This window comes from Chionomys nivalis, chromosome 22 (assembly GCF_950005125.1).
Source record: "Chionomys nivalis chromosome 22, mChiNiv1.1, whole genome shotgun sequence".
Taxonomy (NCBI): Eukaryota; Metazoa; Chordata; class Mammalia; order Rodentia; family Cricetidae; genus Chionomys; species Chionomys nivalis.
In genome coordinates, this window is record NC_080107.1 from 52,762,655 (window position 1) to 52,782,587 (window position 19,933).

The 19,933-nt window shown below is 50.7% G+C and overlaps 1 protein-coding gene across 1 annotated transcript in view; it reads right to left on the reverse strand.

Annotated features, from left to right (window-relative positions):
• The window catches only part of Olfml2a (olfactomedin like 2A), a 29,906-nt gene extending 10,403 nt beyond the window's left edge, over positions 1-19,503 (reverse strand). Inside the window, exons 1-5 of the mRNA XM_057755538.1 lie at positions 19,300-19,503; positions 11,582-11,845; positions 6,031-6,138; positions 4,663-4,872; positions 2,204-2,465 (exon numbers count right to left, since the gene is read on the reverse strand). Of these exons, the coding sequence (XP_057611521.1) occupies positions 2,204-2,465; positions 4,663-4,872; positions 6,031-6,138; positions 11,582-11,845; positions 19,300-19,404 (949 nt within the window). The 5' untranslated portion in view covers positions 19,405-19,503. The remainder of the gene's footprint in view (positions 1-2,203; positions 2,466-4,662; positions 4,873-6,030; positions 6,139-11,581; positions 11,846-19,299) is intronic.
• Positions 19,504-19,933: the final 430 nt, after the last annotated feature.

Below are 19,933 nucleotides of genomic sequence, written 5' to 3' on the forward strand. Positions count from 1 at the left end.
GGGCAGGCCACTCTGTCCCCACACCGGAGACCCAGTGGGAGGAAAGCGTCAGGGAATCCACAGGGAACACGGCCTTGGCAGCCTGTCAGGTCAGGAGGCTTATTCCCATGAGCATTCTTGGCAGAGTCAGATGCCCAAAGCTGTGCCTGGGCAGTGGTCCAGCCAGGGGTCAGAGGCCCTGTATTGTGCCAGGCTGAGTTAGCAGGATTCAAGGACAACAGCTGGTATCAGGGACTAGGGGAGGAGGATACACCCTGAGGGCTCAGAAATGAAGGGACCTTTTCTTTTACAGGGTCTCTCTCTCTCTCTCTCTCTCTCTCTCTCTCTCTCTCTCTCTCTCTCTCTCATAAATGTATGGAGTGCACTTGTGTGTGGAAGAGCCTTCCCAGTGCTGGGATTACAAATGTGTGCTACTGGCCTGGAGAGAAGGCTCATTGGTTAAAAGCATTGACTGTGCTGGGCTGATGGCAACGCCTTTAATCCTAGCACTTGGGAGGTAGAGGCAGGAGAATCTCTGGGAGTTCAAGGCCAGCCTGGTCTACAGAGTGAGTTTCCAGGACAGCCAGGGCTACACAGAGAAATCCTATGGGGGGGGGGGGGGCGGCGGGGGAAGAGCCCTGACCACTCTTCCAGAGAACCCAGGTTCAATTCCCAGAATCCACATGGAGTTCACAACTGTCTGTAACTTCAGTTCCAGGGGTTCTAGCACCCTCACACAGACATGCATGCAGGCAAAACACCAATGCACACACATAAAATAAATAAATCTCTAAAAAATAAAAAATGTTATTTTAAAGGTGTGTATGTGTGGCAGGGGAACTGGAGAGATGGCTCAGCATTCAAGAGCACTTGTTCTTCAGAGAACCCAGGTTCAATTCCCCGCACTCACATGGAAGCTCACAGCTGTATGTAACTCCAGTTCCAGGCGATCTGATGCCCTCACATAGATAGACATACACACAAGCAAAACACATAAAATAAAAATAAATAAACAACACTCAAACCAAACAAAATAAGACAACAATAAAAACAAACAAGTCTGGGCCACCACACCCAGTATTTTTAAAAATGTGGCTTCTGGGTATCAAATGTGGGTCCTCATGCTTTTGAGGCAAGCACTTTACTGACTGAGCACTTTTTAGTTCCTGTGGTGGGAATTTCACCTTATAAGTAAGATCTTGGGTGTGCTAGATAAGCGGCTACTGTCCCTACCACAGCCACAGCTCAGTCCACTGCTGCTTCATATATTAAGACAGGGTCTCAGTAAGTTGCCTAGCTGACTCTTGAAATCACTCTGAGTACCAGGGAGACCCTGAACTTAAAACAATATTGTAGGGGCTGGAGAGAAGCCTCAGAGCTTAAGAGCCTAAGGACCAGGGTTCAATTCCCAGCACCCACATGGCAGTTCACTGTCTGTAACTCCAGTTCCAGGGGATCCAACACCCTCACACAGACATACTTCTAGGCAAAGACCAGTGTACATTAAAACACAACAACAAATATCCTAGCGGTCAGTGCTACCAAGCCTGGAGTAGCCTTTTTGGTTGTTTTTAAGTCAGGCTCTTACTGTATAGTTCAGCTGCCCTTGAACTCCTGCCTCCAGTTCTTGAGTGCCTGGGATTTCACCTCTGAACCTGACAGGAGGGCATTCTTGAAGAATATTGGACTATAATTGCTTAACATCCCTGCCTTTGGAAGAACCCAGTTACTTCTGTGTAGCCCTCGGCTGTGACCCAGGTGGAGACACCAGGGACCAAGCTGGCAGGAAAAGGGCAGGGTCTATGGCTCTTCTTCAGGAGAGAACTGGAGAGGCCGGTGCAGAAGTGAGAGGGCTCCCCAGCCGCCCACTCCACTCTCCAAAAGCCCCAAGTTCTCCCATCTCCACTGTCACAGGTGCGGCTCCTCCCATAGACCTGCAAGCTCCATGGCGGGCAGGACCTCGTCCACCTCACTCTGTGACCCTGCACATAGCTGACCAGCAGCAAATCTTTGAAGCAAAGTGCAGACAAGGCGAGGATAGCTGTAAGATGCTCAGAGAGGCCTCTTGTGTTGCCTTCATCAGCAGCCCTACCTGGGGTCTTCTACCCAGTGTGTGATTGAGCAAACAATGGTGCTGTGATCTGTGACTTTGTGGCTGCTGAGAAGGCAGGTGGTTTTCTGGAGCTGGACATCCCTCAAATAGGCCCCACTCCCTCCCACTCACCAGCCACGGCCTTCGGTTCTTCTTGTTTGGCCTCCTGCCTGCCCGCCTTGTAGTAGGTGAAGCCTCGGATCATAGCCTGCTGCTGGGCCAGGGCACGTGGCCTGGCTGTGGGGTGGGGTAATCTGCCCTTGATGCTCTCCTTCCTCAGCTTCTCCACCTTCAGCTGCTTCTCCTTGGGAGGCTTTGCAAGGCCCTTTTCTGAGAAGCTCTTTTGTATGCTGCCGTATTTGTTGAGGTCTTTGTCTTGCCCTCCAGCTGTGTCCTGGGAAGAGCAGAAGTCTCAGACTTGGGTGACAGTACACTCATGGAGTGTGTGAGAGCTGGAGGTGGTCACAGGGTATGTGAAGTTCCACAGTGGAAATATCCAATAATTTGTTTGCCTCTGCTTCTCCCCTCTGCAGGCTTGAGACCCAATCTGGTGGCTTACACACTCATTCCCAACTCCTGTCCACTTGTTCTCTTGGCTTGCCTGGCAGGCTGGCTCCTGAGGAGGCCTCCTACCCTTGTCTCTCACTCATTGGTCTTAGCTTATGGGGAAGGGGGAGGTTCTTGAGTCTCTTTATAGAGTACCCAGAATGCTCCCCATGTTAGCCTTGAAATCACAGCATCCTGAGAAGCCCTTCAGTCCCATGTTGGTCTGGCTAGCACTAGGGAATGCCATATCTAACATTTTGTGAGCTTTGTTATTTCACTTCCTACTCAAATGCTCTGAGGCTGGCTTGGCACAGGAACACAGGGCCTGGGACGCCACCCTTGTGAGACAGGCAGATAAGGCTTGTACAGCATCTGATGGCTTCTGAGCAGCGGCCAACGTGGGACTCGCTTGCACTTGTAGGGCTGGCATCTCCCTGGCAGCGGCTCCAGGCCCCGGCGTAGACTTCCTCATGCTTTCCTGCGTCTAGGCAGACCCACCTGCAGTATCGACAACGCTACTCTCGCATTGTCAGCACAGGAGGTGCAAGTTGAGGAGGAAGGGCTGGGGCTGGGCAGTCACGAAGGCGGCTGCAGCCCGGCTCAGCCACCCCCTCTCCCTGTTTCTTCATGTGCCAAGTAGGCAGGGGGTCAATTCTCTGCACAGGCTGTGGGATTAACTAACACTGTATGTGAGGGAGTCAGGCTCAGAGGACTCCTAAAAATATCACCAGAAAATGAGGCTACTGGGTTGGGTCCTGCCCATGGATGACTGATCTGAGGGGCACCAAAAGGGCACTACTTGTTGTACTCCTGGCCAAATGACATACTCTGAGTATCACCCAGGGAAAGAACACTGACTTCCTGACTTATCTGGGAAGTAGGAGGTCAATTTTTCTACCTGCAGGGGTACGTTGGCTTTTTTTTTTTTTTTTTTTTTTTGCCAGCTCGACACAAGCTAGGGTGATCTGTGAAGAGAGAACCTCATTTGGGAAAATGCCTCCACCAAATTGGTTTACAGGCAACTCTGCAGGCATTTTCCTGATTAACAATGGATTGGATGGGTCCAGCCAACTGTGGGTGGTGCTACCCCTATGCAAATGGCCCTGGGTTATATACGAGAGCAGGCTGAGGAGGCCAGTAAGCAGTGTTTTTTCATGGACTATGTGGTGAAATTTTGTGTTTTAACAAATAAAGCTTGCCTGAAGGATCAGAGACACAGTGTAGACAGCCACTTTATGCCTTTACCTATGCTCAGACCAGAAGGGAGATCTGTCCTCAGACAGCACTCTCAGATGACTGCTTCAGACAGCACTGAGCTCCTGTCTCCTCCCCTCCTTATATTCCTCTCTCTGCTCAGCCATATTCCTTCCCACCTCCATCTCCCTGGTGCTGGGATTACAGGTGTGGGCCACCACTGCCTGGCCTCTAGGGGCTTACCTCTGCACTCTGATCTTCAGGTAAGCTTTATTTGTTAAAACACAGAGTATTGCCACACCTCTGTTTCAGGTCCTGCCTTGAATTCCCACCCTGACTTTCCTCAGTGATGGTGTATGACCTGACACCGCCCCACATTGCTTCTGGTCATGGTCTTTATCATCGCAATATTTGTGAAGGCAACTAGAACAAGGGGATTTTAAGTTTGTGCAAAGACATGCTACTTGCTATGGGTAAGATATTAGTCTTCAGAGGTCCCTGTAGTACTGCTCACTTACCCTGCACCCACCCAGGGGCCCAGCAACAGCAGGAGAGGCTAGAAGCAGTCCCGCAGGGACGCTGGCTTGGTTCTCTAAGACCAGAAGGAGGTTCTCACAACCTCATTTCCAGTACTTTGGCAACTGGGATAAGAATAAATACTCAGTTTAGGGGCCAGCCATGCCCCTGGATTGAATCTGCAAGGGTGCCCCAGTTTACCTGCGCTAGTCACAAAGTAAAAACAGACACTCCCCAGTTCCTGCCCAGCACACCATGGACTCTCCAAACACACACAAGCCCGTGTCCTTAAGCCCAGCCACCTTCTGTCCCTGTGACCAGAGCAAAGGTCTCACCTGAGCTTTGCTGTCAGAGCTTGAGGCTGAGGCAGCAGAAGGGACGGCAGCCGCATCCCTCTGCAGCAGCTGGAGGCCCAGGCTGGACAGGTCCTTCTTAATGCTCAGCATGATGGCTGACTGGTTCTCGTAGCTCTTCAGCTGCTCACTGAGGTGGCGTATGCTGTCTTTCACCACCTCGTTCTCCTGGCTCAGGTTGGCCTTAATGCTCTGTGGGGCAGGATTCATGGTCATTCCTGGCCCTGCTTCTTCTGAGCTACCACCCTAGAAGGGCACGCCAACTTGGCCATCAAGACTCAAGGGGCATAGATATAAGTAGCACTGGTGAACAGGGTGGAAGAAAGCATGTCCTGTAAGACCTGTAGTTAATGAATCTTATTCTCATGATCAAATAAATGAAAAATAGGTAATATATGCTTATATTAATAAGAATAAGAAAAAGATGTGAGTAGGCCAGGTATGGTGGCATATGCCTTGAATCCCAGTACTAGGGAGGCAGAGGCAGGTGGATCTCTGTGAGTCTGGGGCCAGCCTGGTCTACAGAGGCAGGCGGATCTCTGTGAGTCTGGGGCCAGCCTGGTCTACAGAGGCAGGCGGATCTCTGTGAGTCTGGGGCCAGCCTGGTCTACAGAGGCAGCTGCAGAGCACTGTGAGAGCACATATAGGTAATACTGTGCCCAAGAAAAACTCCCCAACAGGTCTCAGATAATCTAAGTCCCTCGGACTCCAGCTTTGGGTTTAGTCAGGGTAAGTCTTCCCTCCTGTGGCACAGGATGCCCAGTTACCACCTCCCTCTGGCAAGGAAGCTGGGAAAGGAAGTCCCCACGCCTGCTCCTGGCAGCTGTGTGTCATTAGATCCCTGGTGCTCAGCAGAGGCCGGATGCAGGAAATGGGTGGAGGGTGGAGGCCAGGCGATGCCAAGAGAGGCAAGCCTTGAACCTTCCGCCTGGACCTCCAGGCTTGTGCGGCTGTTCTTGCACTCGGAGGGTAGTCTTACAGAACACAGGTTGTCCAGTACTCCAGTGCCTTTGCTTCCACACAGGTAGTGCTGGGATTGTTAAATCCCCTGGGGCTTGGTCAGTTCTGTTAGGTTGTACACAGCTGATGGTAAGACAACCCTCCAGGAGCGGTACCCCAGACCGTGTGCGGCGTGGGCCCTGATGTTGGCAGCATCCCCTCAACACTCCTTTCACAGTACCAAAGAGCACCTGTTTCTTTATCCAGGCTTTTGGCTTCCTTGGGTTCTTGAAGCCCTCAGACCTCTATCCCAACGGCAGGACCCTGCAGTTCACACCCTCCTCCCTGCTGGAGTTTCCTTCCTATGGCCACCAGGATGAAACAGCCCTGGGCCCCTGGCCCTGCCCTTACCTCCTCCAGTGTGTTCATCTGGGAGGCCACCTTGTGGATGTAGGCATGCACTTTCATCAGATCCATGCTGTACAGGGTACCCTCCAGGAGGTCCACCATAGACTGCAGCTGGAGGTGGAGTGGAATAGGGAGACAGATGGTTAAGCAAGATGGTTCTGACCTGAACATATCAGGCCAGAGGGCACAAAGGAGCTGCACTGCAAGAAAGAAGCCCAGAATCCCAGGGACTCACAGAGGCTTGGGCTCCAGCCTGCTCGTAATCACAAGGAGCAAATAAGATTTTATTGATGCATTCTACAAATATGCATATTTGTATTTTCCTTTTTGAAGTGCTGGGGATGCCTCTGAAGGCGAATACTACACCATTGGGTCACATCTCCAGGAAGTGGGTTTTATGTAGGTGATATATATATATATAAAATCTCCAGTTTCCCTGTGATGGGACCATTCAAGTTCCTCTCTGATAAAATATTTTGAAATAGACAATTAGCTGTTACCATCTACAATCACCCTTTTGTATGATGGAACGGGGAATTCCTTCTCTGACCTGCATATGTGCCCAGCAATCATCCTCTCCATTAGAGCCTGTCTTTTGAGTGACAAAGTGGCTGGACTCCAGAGCTACAGTGTGTCTCCAGAGGCAGCCCCCGCGGCATGACTGACAGCTGTGGGCTCCTCGGAGTCAGGCTGCAGCTGTCCCTTGGCCACATTTGTACTTGGGGGGGGGTCTCCCCTCATGGCCCTGCTTTATGTACTTTGCTATACAAGTGTGGAGGACACTTTTATAATTTGATTTTTGGTCATGAATCACTGGAGAACAGGTGTGCCTGCTTTAACTGATCAACCCAACCGAAACATAGACCTTTTTCCTTTTTCTTTTTCAGATTTTTTATTTTATGTGTATGGGTGTTTTGCCTGTATGTATGTCTGTATATCACATGAGTACTTTGGAGAGCAGAAGAGGCCATTGGATCCCCTGAAATTGGAGTCACATATGTTTGTGAGCTACTATGTGAGTGCTGGGACTCAAACCCCGGTCCTTTTGCAAGAGTACCCAGTGTTCTTAAGGGAGGCACCATCTCTCCAGCCCCGGTGGGTTAGTATTGTCTGAAGTAAGCTCGAGAGGAGCACACACTGGCAGAGCTGACGGCAGAGGATAACCTGAGCCTATGCATCCTGGGGCCTGTGCTCAGAGCCGCATGAGCGGGGGATAAAGAGCTCTGCCTTTTTTACTGCTGAGTGAGAGGCGTAGGAGCAAACAGCTTGAGGTGCCTGCAGCAGAAATCAGTGCAGAACAGAAGAGGTTCTGGTTTTCCATGATGCTTTGTAGCCCCCAGCCAAGCAATTTTACTTGGGTTGGCACTCATAAGAGATTGGACTTCAAATTTGGCATGCCTGCTTCCTACCTTCCTTCCTTCCTCCCCTCCACTCCCCCTTCCTCCCCTCCTCTCCCCCCCCCCCCGTTTCTTATTCCTTCCTCCACCATCTCCCAATGTAGGTGAGCTCAACAGCGGAGTCTATAGGTCAATGTTAGATGTCTCCTAACACTCTCCATCTTACACCCCGAGACAGGGACCCTGGAAGTCACCATTTTGGCTAGACTGAGTGGTCAGCAAGCTCCAGGATCCTCCTGTCTCTGCCCCACCAGCACTGGGTTACAAGCATGTGACTCCATGCTGGCCTTTGTGTGGTGCTGGGATTCAAATTCAGGTCCTCGCGCTTGCACAGCAGACACTTTACTCATGGAGCTTCCTCTCCCCAGCCCCTCCTCTTCTTTTTCCTCCCCTTCCCTTTTCTGCACCGAGGGAACCTATGCATGCCAAGCAAGTGCTCTACCACCAACCTGTACTCCAACTTCATTTATCTAAAGTCCGTTTCTAGAATATTTCACAAAGTATTAGTCCTTGACGAGACTTTTGTTATTTGTTTCAAGACAGGGTCTCACTGTGCAGCCCTGGCTGTCCTGAAACTCACTCTGTACACCAGGCTGTCTTCAAACTCAGAGATCCTCCTGCTTTAATCCCAAGTGCTGGGATTAAAGGCCTGAGACACTATGACTGCCATTGACAGACTTTTTTTTTTCCTTAAGTTTATACAAAGCAATTTATTAACAGAAAATGGTCACAGACGGTGACCATGACGACCCCCCTTCCTTCGGGTGCTGTCAGAGGGAATGGGGGTGACATCCTCAATCCACCCAATCTTCATCCCTGAGTGAGCAAGAACTCCGAGGGCTGACTGGACTCTAGGTCCAGGGGTCTTGGTCCTGTTTCCTCCTGTGGCGTGGAGTTTGATATGCAATGCCCCAGCTCCTTGCACCTCTGGGCCACATCCTGGGTAGCCAACGTGGCTGCATATGGAGAGGACTCACTTCTTTTCTTTCTTTTTTTTTTTAAGATTTATTTATTTATTATGTATACAGTGTTCTACCTGCATCTATGTTTGTATCTCATTACAGATGGTTGTGAGCCACCATGTGGGTCCTGGGAATTGAACTCAGGACCTCTGGAAGAGTAGGCAGTGCTCTTAACTGCTGAGCCATCTCTCCAGCCCTGAGGGCTCGCCTCTTGATAGACTTTTTCAAACTGTAGTTGTTTTTAATTTGTGTGTGTGTGTGTTACATGTGTGCAGGTATGCTCAGGAGCCAGAAGAGGATGTCAGATCCCCTAGAGCTAGAATTACAGGCAGTAAACTGTCCAACACGAGTGTTGGGAACCAAACTCTAGTCCTCCGAAGGTGGCGCAAAGAGCTCTTAACTGCTAAGCCATCTCTCTAGTCCAATAGATAGCCTCTTTTTTAAAAAAGTATAATTTACTTATTTTTGTTTTATGTACATTGGTGTCTGTATGAGTTTGTCAGATCCCTTGGAACAGGAATTACAGACAGTTGTGTGCTGGCAGGTAGGTGCTGGGCTGGCAGGTAGGTGCTGGGTATTGAATCCAGGGTCTCTGGAGGAGCAACAAGGCTCTTAACCACCGAGTCACACCTCCAGCTTCCCCTCCCCCTGCCACCCTTTTAAACTGGATCTTCACTACAGATAGTGATCAGAAGCCATGCATCATGTATATGAGGAAGTGACAGGTAGTCACGGGACTACACAGGGCTAGTGAGGGCACAGATGCATCCGTCACAGCATTCCACCAGCCTCTACCCAGAACGCTCCATCTGCCTGAGGACTCCTCCGCAGTGCTCAGGCCCAGGCCCACTGTCATTCTCCCTTTGGGGCTCCCATGATCCCTGGCACAATCCCTAGCCCAGTCAGTACAGAGCATATTGCCATTGTTGGGGCCAGCAGTTGTGTCCTTTGAAGCCTGGTGACTCCTCAAAGATGGGGCTATGTCTGGCCCATGTCCAGAAAGAAAAAGAGGGAAGTGGTTAAAAGGCATTTTTCTTGGCCAGTCTAGCCAGGGAATGGGGCAGGAGGGCATCCCCTCTTTTTTACGGCTATGTAGCCTAGACCAGACCACAACTGGAGGTATTCGCATGGGTGAAGGGGCTGGGATAGAGGTAGGCTGCAAGGACAGTTCTGTCCCTCCCTGGGATGTTCACACAGGGCTCCTGCTGATGGCAGCAGGGCCAACTGAGTGGGAGAAACCCTTGTACTGGCTCCCACTGCCTCTGGTCCATTCTCATTTTGGGGGTTCCTTGGGTACACTTCAGGTAATCTCTTCTGCCTCTGGCATGTCCTACCTGCTGGGGTTCCTCTATTTCTAAGGTCTGGTCAAGGCCCTGTGGCAAGACCTAGTGTCTGCCATGCACTAAGAAGGCCTAGGGACAGTGACTTGGTGGGAACCTCAGCCTGGTGACCTTTTAGGTGGGCAAGTGACCGCAACAGAAAATCTGGGGCTCAGTCTACTCCTCTTGGTGACTTCAAGCAATTTATAATCCTTTTTTGGATTCAGAGACCATGACAAGTAAAGCTGTCACCATAAGCCCCTTCCTAAAGGACTCCAGCAAGGATGGCATGAGGCAACGTTTAGACAGAGGCCCTCGGTGACTTCATAGTGAGCATGCTCACAACTCAGCGGCAGAAGCTGGGCATCACAGGGCATGCCAGCCACCCTAGCACTTGGGAGGCTGAGGCAGGAGGATTGTTGCTACAAGTATGAGGTCAGCCTGGGCTACAGTATGAGATCTTGGGTCTACAAGTCAAAACACAAACAGAACCTCCAGCTATTGGACCTCTCACTTGAGGAGAAACTGAGATTGCCCTGCAGCTGCAGCAGGTCTGTGGGTTAGAGGCTGGAGAAAGCAGGGCACTGGCAGGCCCCATGGAGTCAGTGTGATCCAGACACTGCCAAACTGTTAGAGGGTCACTGGCTTAAAATGGGCTACTCCCTCCAAGTTTGATAATTTTGGCATCAATTTATGTAGTACAAAAATAAAACTAAAGTTAAATTTAAAGAAAACATTTTTAGCCAAATACTGGAGACAGCACTTCATGGGCCTCTTGCTTCTCTGTGTGTCTTGCATGCAAAGGAACCAACCACTCTACTACTAGTTAGAGTAGTCTTGGATCATGAGACAGTATTTCCCTGCAGGGAATGACAGACACAAGGTTCTAGTTCTCTGAACTCAGGGCTCCTCTATCCCATACCATATTGAATACCATACTGATTACAGTACGCTGGAGCACAGCAAACCAGCGAAAGGGAATGGAGATGAGCTGGGAGCCATGAAGTCCCTTGTCTGTGACCCAGGAAGCTGGGTCTTCCACTAGCATCCAGGGTTATGTCACCTTGTAAACTTATATGTCGGGTAGCACCTCAGATCATTCATTGGCTCAGCAGTCGAGAAGACTTGCTGCTCTTGCAGAGAACCTGAGCTCAGCACCTGTAACTCCAGTTCCAGGGGATCTGATGCCCTTTTATTTCCATAGGCAGCAGACATGCATGCGATACATTTATATACATATAGGCAAAACACTCATATACATTATAAAATAGAAAATAATTTTATAAGATATGAAACAAACTTACCCTTTATAGGATCTAACAAAGTGGTCCTTTAGAGAAAGGTGGAGGAGCAGGCAGTTTAGACGCATATTTAGACACAACAGGATCTGGGTTCAAAGCCCAGCCTCACCTGGCCCACCGAGTACTGGCATGGCGCTGCCCACATGTAATATCAGTACTTGGTAAGCAGAGGTAGGAGGATCAGAGTTCAAGGTCATCTTGGACTGCAAAGGAAGTTTGAGGCAAGCCTGGAACCCCTGTGTCGATTAAAATAAGCAAAAATAACCCAGAACTCATGCAAAGAGGATTGCTGCAAATTCTAGGCTTGCTATCCCGATATATATGTAGTGAATATATATGTAGTGAATCCAGGCCAAACTGTATGACCTTCTCTCAAAAAGCAAGACAGGACAAACAAAATAATAATAAAATGCCCCAGCATTTGTAATACAGCTAGGCGAAGGTAAAGAAATTGTTTAGATGATACCCAGGACAGTGGGTGCTTCAAGGGGCCCTACTGACTTCATCTGGCTTCACTCACCTGTGACATTGATGCCTTGGGGGAGCCAGGGCACCCCCTCACTGTGTCAGCCTACCTTGAGGAGCTCAGGTGCCTGCTTCTTGAGTTTTTCCATCTTCCACTCATTCTCACAGGGGTTGAGTGAGGAAGGGGGAGCAGTGCAGGAGCAGCGACAGTCGGTCCCCGAACTCAGGGTCTCCACAGTGTAGAAGTCCTCTGCTCGTCCACGCCCACTTCGTACCCGATTGCACGCATCCTTGCTCAGTGGTCTCAGAAGGCATTTGCAGCGGCAGTCAGAGCCCTCTGAGGTCATCTGTACCTGGTCCAGGTTGCTGAACACCTACAAAGGGTGGGCCAGTGGGGTTCCATGTGTCGTACGGTGGTGACAGGGCTGGAGTGGTGGCACTTAGGGGTAGCTGGGAAGAGGCAGGGACTCAACAGCACATCACACACAACTACAATTCAAACGCTAATGCTCAGCTGTGGAAAAGTTCAAAACATGGAACTGTGCGTGGCGGTGGTGGCGCACTCTTTTAATCCCAGCACTCCAGAGGCAGAGGCAGGCAGATCTCTGGGAGTTCGAGGCCAACCTGGTCTACAAAGCAAGTTCCAGGACAGCCAAGGCTACACTGAGAAATACTGTCAAAAAGAAAAAAAAAGAACAAAACAAAAAACAACAACAAAAAAAACCGCACATGGCCTGGTTCCTGGGTGAGAGGGCAACAGGTAGTATCCTTTCTGTCCCTGTCATTTGCCTGCATCTGGAAGAGAGGGCTCCCTGACTCGGGCTGGTGACGAGTCAACGAAACACAGAAAAAACCAAACAGAACAAAACATAAAACAGAATCTGGCACATACAAAGTGTGCCTTAGGTTTGCACCATTAACACAGATGAGGACAGGCTTAGAGTCACAAGGGTTTTTTTTTGTTTGTTTTTTTTTTTTTTTCCAAGACAGCGTTTCTCTGTGTAACAGCTCTAGCTGTCCTGGAACTAGCTCTTGTAGACCAGGCTGGCCTTGAACTCATGGGAGAAGGTCGCCTGCCTCTGCCTCCCAAGTGCTGGGATTAGAGGCGTGCACCACCATTGCCCAGAAGATCACAAGGTTAAAGATGACACCATTTTGAGGTTGAAGACTGGCCCACAACACTCACACCATTGCTCTGCGGCTCCTTTTATTCATTCTTTTAGTTTTACTCATGTATATGATATATTTTGGCCATTTTCTTCCCATTGCCCGTTATCATCCCTCTCTCCTGCTGAAACCTTTCATTGTCCCATGTCCCCTACTTTGATGGTGTCTGTGAGTGTCTCACTGAGTTTTAAAACAACACCGCTAACCCACAATCACTAACTGCCAATTGTCTCATGGTGAGGAGTGGGGCCTCAAGAGCCTTTTTCCTAGGTGACTTCTATAGAGTTGTTCTCCTATGCCCTGGGTTGAGGGGACCTTCAGCAGGCTCCAACCCCATTTCTTCAATGGCACAATGGAGTATCTAGACTTCTCAAAGCAGGAATCACATGAGACAACACAACCTCAAGCCAGTGGTTTCCTTTTCTGCCCCCCCCCCCCCTTCAACGGCACCCTTGGATGCTACACACCCCATAACCACATGTGGCCACTTGTTTCGGGGACATCACCAGCTCTGTGTCCTCAGATATCAACCTAGTGAGATGGGAGGCAGGTGCCTTGCACAGATACACCTGACCTGTATCTTGGACCCCAGACCCTTAGTGAACAACTAGTCCCAGCCCAGCTAGCAATAACTCACCCCAGGGCTACAGCTGCTCAGCTGTCACTAGATAAGAAACCATGAGGACATAGGTGAGCTCATGGCACCCTGGACCTCTGTTGAGCCTCGAGACGCTGCCTAAGGATCTCTCCGGATCCTCAGATACCTGTGCGAGCCCCTGGCTTCTGCCAGGCCAGAGGGTGGCAGCTAGAGGTAAAGGAGAAATAGATCAGGGAACATTTTGGCTTCTTCGTTTTTTGTTATTTTTTGTTTGTTTTTCAAGACAGAGTTTCTCTGTTCTGGAACTCACTCTGTAGACTAGGCTGGCCTTGAACTCAGAGATCTGCCTGCCTCTACTTCCTGAGTGCTGGATAAGCCTCCAGCTTCTCCTGACTTCTTAGATACAGAGAAACAATGCAGAGGCTCTGAGAGCAGAGTGTTGAGGGGGCCTGGAGCAGTGTGCCCTTGTGGAGAGGACATTGCTGGAAAGCAAATCAGACAAAAACAAGAGAGTCTGGCTTTTCAGGAGGCCTTGGGAGCGGGGGTGGGAAGATCACTCTGACTGGTGCTGTCCAGGGTGCAGGGTGGAAGGAGGTGAAACTACAGACATGGCAGAGCCCAGTCTTAGAGGGTCTAGGGCTGGCTGAGGATCTCCGCTTTCTATTTGAATCTGAAATGTTCCCCAAGATTCTTGTGCTAAAGGCTCAGTTGCCTGCTGATGGGCCAGGGAGGAGGAATCACAAAGCTCTGAGCTCATCTGTGGCTTCATCCACTGATGGGCTCATAATTGGATGGCACTTTTGGGAGGCGGTGCAACCCGGGAGCGGGCCTATGTCATTGAGGGTGTGCCCCAAAGAGTGGTTCTTCTCTGCAGCCCATCCTGCTGCCTTTCCTCCATACTCCTTCCAGCTTGCAGCGTGAACCCTCCACAGCTTCACAAGAAACGCAAGTCCACACCGCCTGGGCTCACCCTCTCCAATGTGCTATTTTATTTGGTTTTTCGAGACAGGGTTTCTCTGTGTAGCCTTGGCTGTCCTGGAGCTAGCTCTATAAACCAGGCTGGCCAGGAACTCAGAGATCCGCCTGCTTCTGCTTCCTGGGTGCTGGGATTAAAGGCTTGTGCCACCACCGCCCGGCCCTATGTGCTATTTGATGGCAAGGAGGCTGGAGACCATGGTCAACCAGGTTAGCCTAGGGCTGACAGCTGTGGGCACAGATCCCACCAAGGACACAGGGGGATTGAGAGGTGGAGTGCCGGTCCCATAGACAGGGCAGGAACACACTGAGCTGTAGGCATCTGTTTCTCTGGGTGGGTGCACTGGTCTACTTTTTCTATTGTTAGCAACATCCTACAGATAAGAAAATAGCCCCTAAGCCATAAAATGCCAGGTTGAAGAGGATAAGCCTGGGCCATGTGGATTTCCTCTGTTTTTTTTTTCTGCAGCTGTGTGTAGGGGGCTGGGGATGGTGGGCGGAACAGGGAACAGTGGGCAGAGAGGAGAGTTAGAAAGAAGGCTGCGGTCCTGCTTTCTGTCTTGGTCCTCTGTGGGTGGAGTGTGCTCTAGGTGTTGCAGACTATTCCCCTGCTTGTGAACAGACAGACAGCCTCAGAGGCCTGCTGGTTCCTTAGGCTTCTACTGGCCCCAGAACTCCACCAGAGAGGAACTCACATCGTCTCAGCTCTGCCAAAACTCCACGATACTATATCACTTCCCCATCAGGGTCAAAAGCCCAGCAAATAGACGTGTGTTTGTGTGTGTGTGTGAACCCATAGAGGGCTCTCCTGGAGGACCTCCCCCATTGACTTTAACCGTCCCCATCCAGCAGCTGCCTCCACACTAGACTACTGCCTTCCTGCCTTCTCAGATGAGGTGCTATGTCCTGATGGCGGTGGCCAAGGCTCTCACACTGCCAGGAGCTGGAAGAAAGTCCCTAGTTGCCAGGAATGTGGCAGGGTCCCACCTCCAGTGGGGTAAAGCTGGAGACAGCCAGGCACCATGGTGAAAAGCTATGTCTGGGCTATAGTTTTGATACTGGATACCTCCTTCCTGCATGGTGTTGACCCCTTGGAACCTCAGCTTCCTCCTCTGTAAAATGGGGAGGCTATCAATCCCTTCTTGAGCTTGTCATGAAACTGCAGCCATGTATGAAGAGAACCTAGCAGTTATGGTCCAGAGTAACTCCTAATTTAAGTAATCTGTGCTATATCTGCTACTTCTGGGAGCCCCCCACCCCCGTATTTCCTCCGTGTTTTCCACCTCTCTCTGCCCTTACCACAACTCCGTGGTACATTAGATAAGTCTAGAAGCTTGTCCACACAGTCTGATTCCAAATTTTGTTTACATGGTGCCCTTGTCCTGAACATCTGCAGTCAATAAGCCAAGGCTTCTACCCTAGCAACCGAGCTGGGATTGACAGAGGTCCACACAGAAGGTGGTCATGGGACCTGGCACTGCCTCCTGGGTCTGCTCCTTGGCATGAAGGCTGAAGGAAAATCCCTGCCTCGGCCCCCTCTTTCCCTGTAGCTGTTCCCCGATGTGTCAGTGCTGGTTGTTAGGGTTTAGAAGGCCTCTGGGTATTTGGAAGGAAAGCTCACCATGTAACAGACAGCTAGAGGTGTTTTTGAAGAGAGCTGGATAACTCTTGCTAGAGTGAGGGAATGTTCCTATAATGACTGGGCAGCCCCCATGAGCTTGTATGGAGTTTGGGGCTGCCTTCTTCATGATGGCCTCACTTCACCTGAGGCAGCTCACCTGCAAAGCCCTCAGCTGAAGTCCATTGACATCCAGACACCTCTTTCTGGAGGCCCCAAATTCAGTGCGGTAAACTCTAGGCAGCATCTTATCCCATCCTGTGTCCACCTTCCGTCCTGCCCGGGTGAGGTCTCTGTGCCTCCTTTGTACCCTGGACAACTTACTAATAGTAATGGTTTCCTGAGGTGTTACCCTAAATCTGCCCCACTTTTGTACCTTGCCACCAACTCCATGACCACAGCCCCATGTCAATGTGCATTCCTCTCTGCTAGATTAATCTTCCAAAAATCACTTTCTCTGAGGCTCTTCTACTCCCTGGCTCCACAGATCTTAGTTCCATATTGTCTCAATAAGTTCTGGGCTGGGCTGGGGCTGCGCCCACGGAGTATCTAGGGTTCTACTTGGAAAGTGCAGATGCCTCAGTGTCCCAGAGTGATTATTATTATTATTACTATTATTATTATTTTTTTTTTTTTGAGAGACAGGGTTTTTCTCTGTGTAGCCTGGCTATCCTGGAACTTGCTTTGTAGACCAGGCTGGCCTCAGACTCAGAGAGATCCTCCTGCCTCTGCCTCCTGAGTGCTGGGATTAAAGGCGTGCGCCACCACCACCCCAGTGTGATTCTTTAGGGTATTCAGATCTATTGCCTGGGGAGGGACCACTAACCTTTGGCAGTTGTATATGATGTTGGATGTAAAATGCTGGGCATGGACCTAGTCCCAGCATTCTATGCTCTCCCAGGAGAGATGGTGGGGTTTCGCTTGGCTTGACACTGTACCACAAAGAATGACATTACCATGTCATTCTGCCTTTTCTGCTCAGGGGCCTGCTTCCAATTACTCCCACATGCGGAAACTCTGGGAGTAGATGGGAAGCAACACCTAAGCCCCTGGGACTGGCCTGCCTGGAACATCTGACCTGGCCCAGGAAATCACAGCCTGCTGGGCTAAGTTTGGACTGGTCCCTTGCTCTATTTGCTCAAGCCCTTTCTGTCCCGGCATGTATGAACAGTGAGGTCCCATGAGCTCTTTCTCAGTCGGAGGAGCAGGTAAATTATCACATCCCAGGAGTGTCTGCTGCCATGCTGGGATGTCATGCATGGAGTCTTAACTGCCTGTTCTCCCCAGTCTTGATGCTAGGCAGCCATGCAGAAACACCAGGGCAGCTGGGAGTTCCCTCCTACTTCAGGTCAGACAAAGCACTTCCTTAGATGGAAACTCCAAATCCTGTTTAGGAGACCCTCACTGTAAACAGCAACTGAGAATGCAGGGCGACCAACAGTGCCAGGGTGAGCACAATGGGCAGGAGCTTGGCAGAAAGGAAGGCTGATGAGAGGCAAACTCAAGGCTCTGGGACCCTCGATTCACTTCAAGTTCCAAGGTGGTCCTGGTCCTCTAAGCTCCTCCCCTCCCCCAACAAAAACAGGCCAGGCTTGGAGGGGAAGAAGTTGGGTCCTTACCTTACTGTGGAGGGAGGGTGATAATGAAAGCAGCTCTGCAGAGCCAGCAGGGGTCTGGCTGGGCAGGAATGCAGAGGAAATTCACCCAGCACTTGATTTTTATTTTTCCCAGCTGGCTGAAGTGGAGCAGGGATGGGAAGTGTCTAGGGGAGGGTTGAGCTGGGTCCCCAGCCGCTTTAGCCTCCCTACTCCACCAGCTCCAGCTTGCCCTGGGACAAGTAAATACACCCCCTCCCATCCTAGCAAGTGTTTGGCTGACTCACTACATAAACAGGGTGTTGGGTTTTCTTTGTCTTGGCTTTGTTTTGGATGTAAGGCCTCCTGCACTACAGCCCTCTGCAAATCTTAGAGATGCTTAGGTCCAAAAGTACTTCCCAGCCACAGATGACAGTCAGGGGGTGAGAGAGTGTGATCAGGTCATCTGGAATTTTGCTCAATGAGCCGGAGGGGACATCTATTTTCATTTAGAGGAACTGAAGTTCAGAAACACACAGTCATATTTCCAAGTTTGCACAGCAAAATAGCTTTTACCTTTTGCCTGCTCACAGGCAGACTTAGGTTCTACAGGAAAAAAAAATGGAGTGACATCAAGAGAAGTCACTGCCGCCCCTATCCGCTGTGAGCAGTTTCCCTCTAGGCCACTGACCACCCCCAACCATAAAATGATTTCATTGCTACTTCATAACTGCTATGACGCATAAGCACCTGCTACCCAGAATACGTGACCCCAGCGAAAGCGTCATTTGACTTCAGAGGGGTGAGACCCACAGGTTGAAAAATACTGCTCTAGGCCCATTTATCAGGTCATTTCTAGAACCTTAAGAGGTTCTTGATCTGTTCTTGCTCCCTCTATGTTCTGGATCTAATACCTGAATTCTTGTGGTAGCATCCATAGGGCACCTACTAGGTGTGGTGCTAAACATTCTGCATATTCTCATTGAATCTAGAAATCATCAACAGTAGGGAGTGGGTACAATCAATCCCCCCCCCCATGCTTATAGAGGTAGGAATGATGGTGACTGTTTTTAATCCCAGAAGGATCTCTGAGAGTTTGAGGCCAGCCAGGGTTTTGTTTTTTTGTTTTTGTTTTTGTAGACTGGGTTTCTCTGTGTAACAACCTGGGCCGTCCTGGAACTTGCTTTGTAAACTAGGCTGGCCTCGAATTTACGGTGATCCGCCTGCCTCTACCTCACTGCAAAACCAGAATTACACAGTGAGACTGTGGAAGGAAGAAAGGCAGGCAGCAAGGAAGGAAGGAAGGAGGGGGAGAGGGAGGGAGAAAGGGAGGGAAAGAGGGAGAGAGGCTAAGAGAGGTAAAAGCACCAGCGACAGGTGAATACAGTGTGTGAGTTCAGGTCTCAGAGGCCAGGTGGACAGTCCTTTTCACTGAGGAAAGAACTCTGAGTTCCCAGCCTCTCTTGAAAGTCTTGGTTTAAGGCCCACTGCAAGCCCAAGAGTACCTGGATAACTGTCCAGGCGTGGGTCTACAACCACGAGGGCAGTCTCCGCATGGAAACTCAACCAGTTGCTCTTACTGACCACTTTTCCCTGCCAGACCCAGAGCACCTGGGACTTCCCAACTTGATCCTGGGTTTGAGGCCCTATCTCTGAGCATTACAAGGTCCACAGCGCCTTTCTCAGGCTCCAGGACCCAAGCACCCTATCATTACCAACGCTTCTTCCAACAAATGTGACTTTTTTAAGGCTTTTGATTCCAGAGTCCAGATCAAGTCCCAAGTCTGATCTACCTTTCCTAGTCCCCATCTTCCCGCTGAAGGCACCCTCCTCGGCCATAGCGCCCCCTCGCGCCGGTCACCGCCGAGCTGTGCCAGGTTCCAGCAGCAAACGTACCTTACTGTCGGGCCGCACGGGATCAGCCCGAAGCAAAAGTAGCAGTAGCAGCTGCAGCAGCAGCCTCAACTGAAGGCACCAAGGCCGGAGGGCTGCCGCTGCCATGGCTCGACAGGAACGGACGTCTCCACGAGCACGTTTGGGATCGCCGGCAGCACGGTGAGCTCGACGCTGCAGCCCGGCTTTGCTGCGGGGCGCCCCCCAGCCCGGTGCCCCTGCAGTGCCGCTGGGGGCGGAGCTAGGGTGGAGGGGTGCCCGCTCCTCCCCTCCCATCCCCGCCCATCCCCTGCGGTCCTGAGGCTTTGAGAAGTGCCGGTGGGAGAGAGCCATAGCTGCAGTCAGGCCGAAAGAGAAGTACGGGCTCGCGACGAACTAAGGTTCCGTTCTGTGAAATGAAGGACCTTAGACGTGTCCCTTTGCTTTTTTTGAGTACCAGTTTCCCCATTGATAAAAGGGAGAAAACAGTAGGGCGGTGCTAGCGCACGCCTTTAATCCCAACACTCGGAAGGCAAGAGTTCGAGGTCAGCCTGGTCCCCAAAATGAGTTCCAGGACAGCCAGAAGTACACAGAGAAACCGTGTCCCGAAAAACAAAACGAAACAAAACAACAACAACAACAAAACACCACCACCACC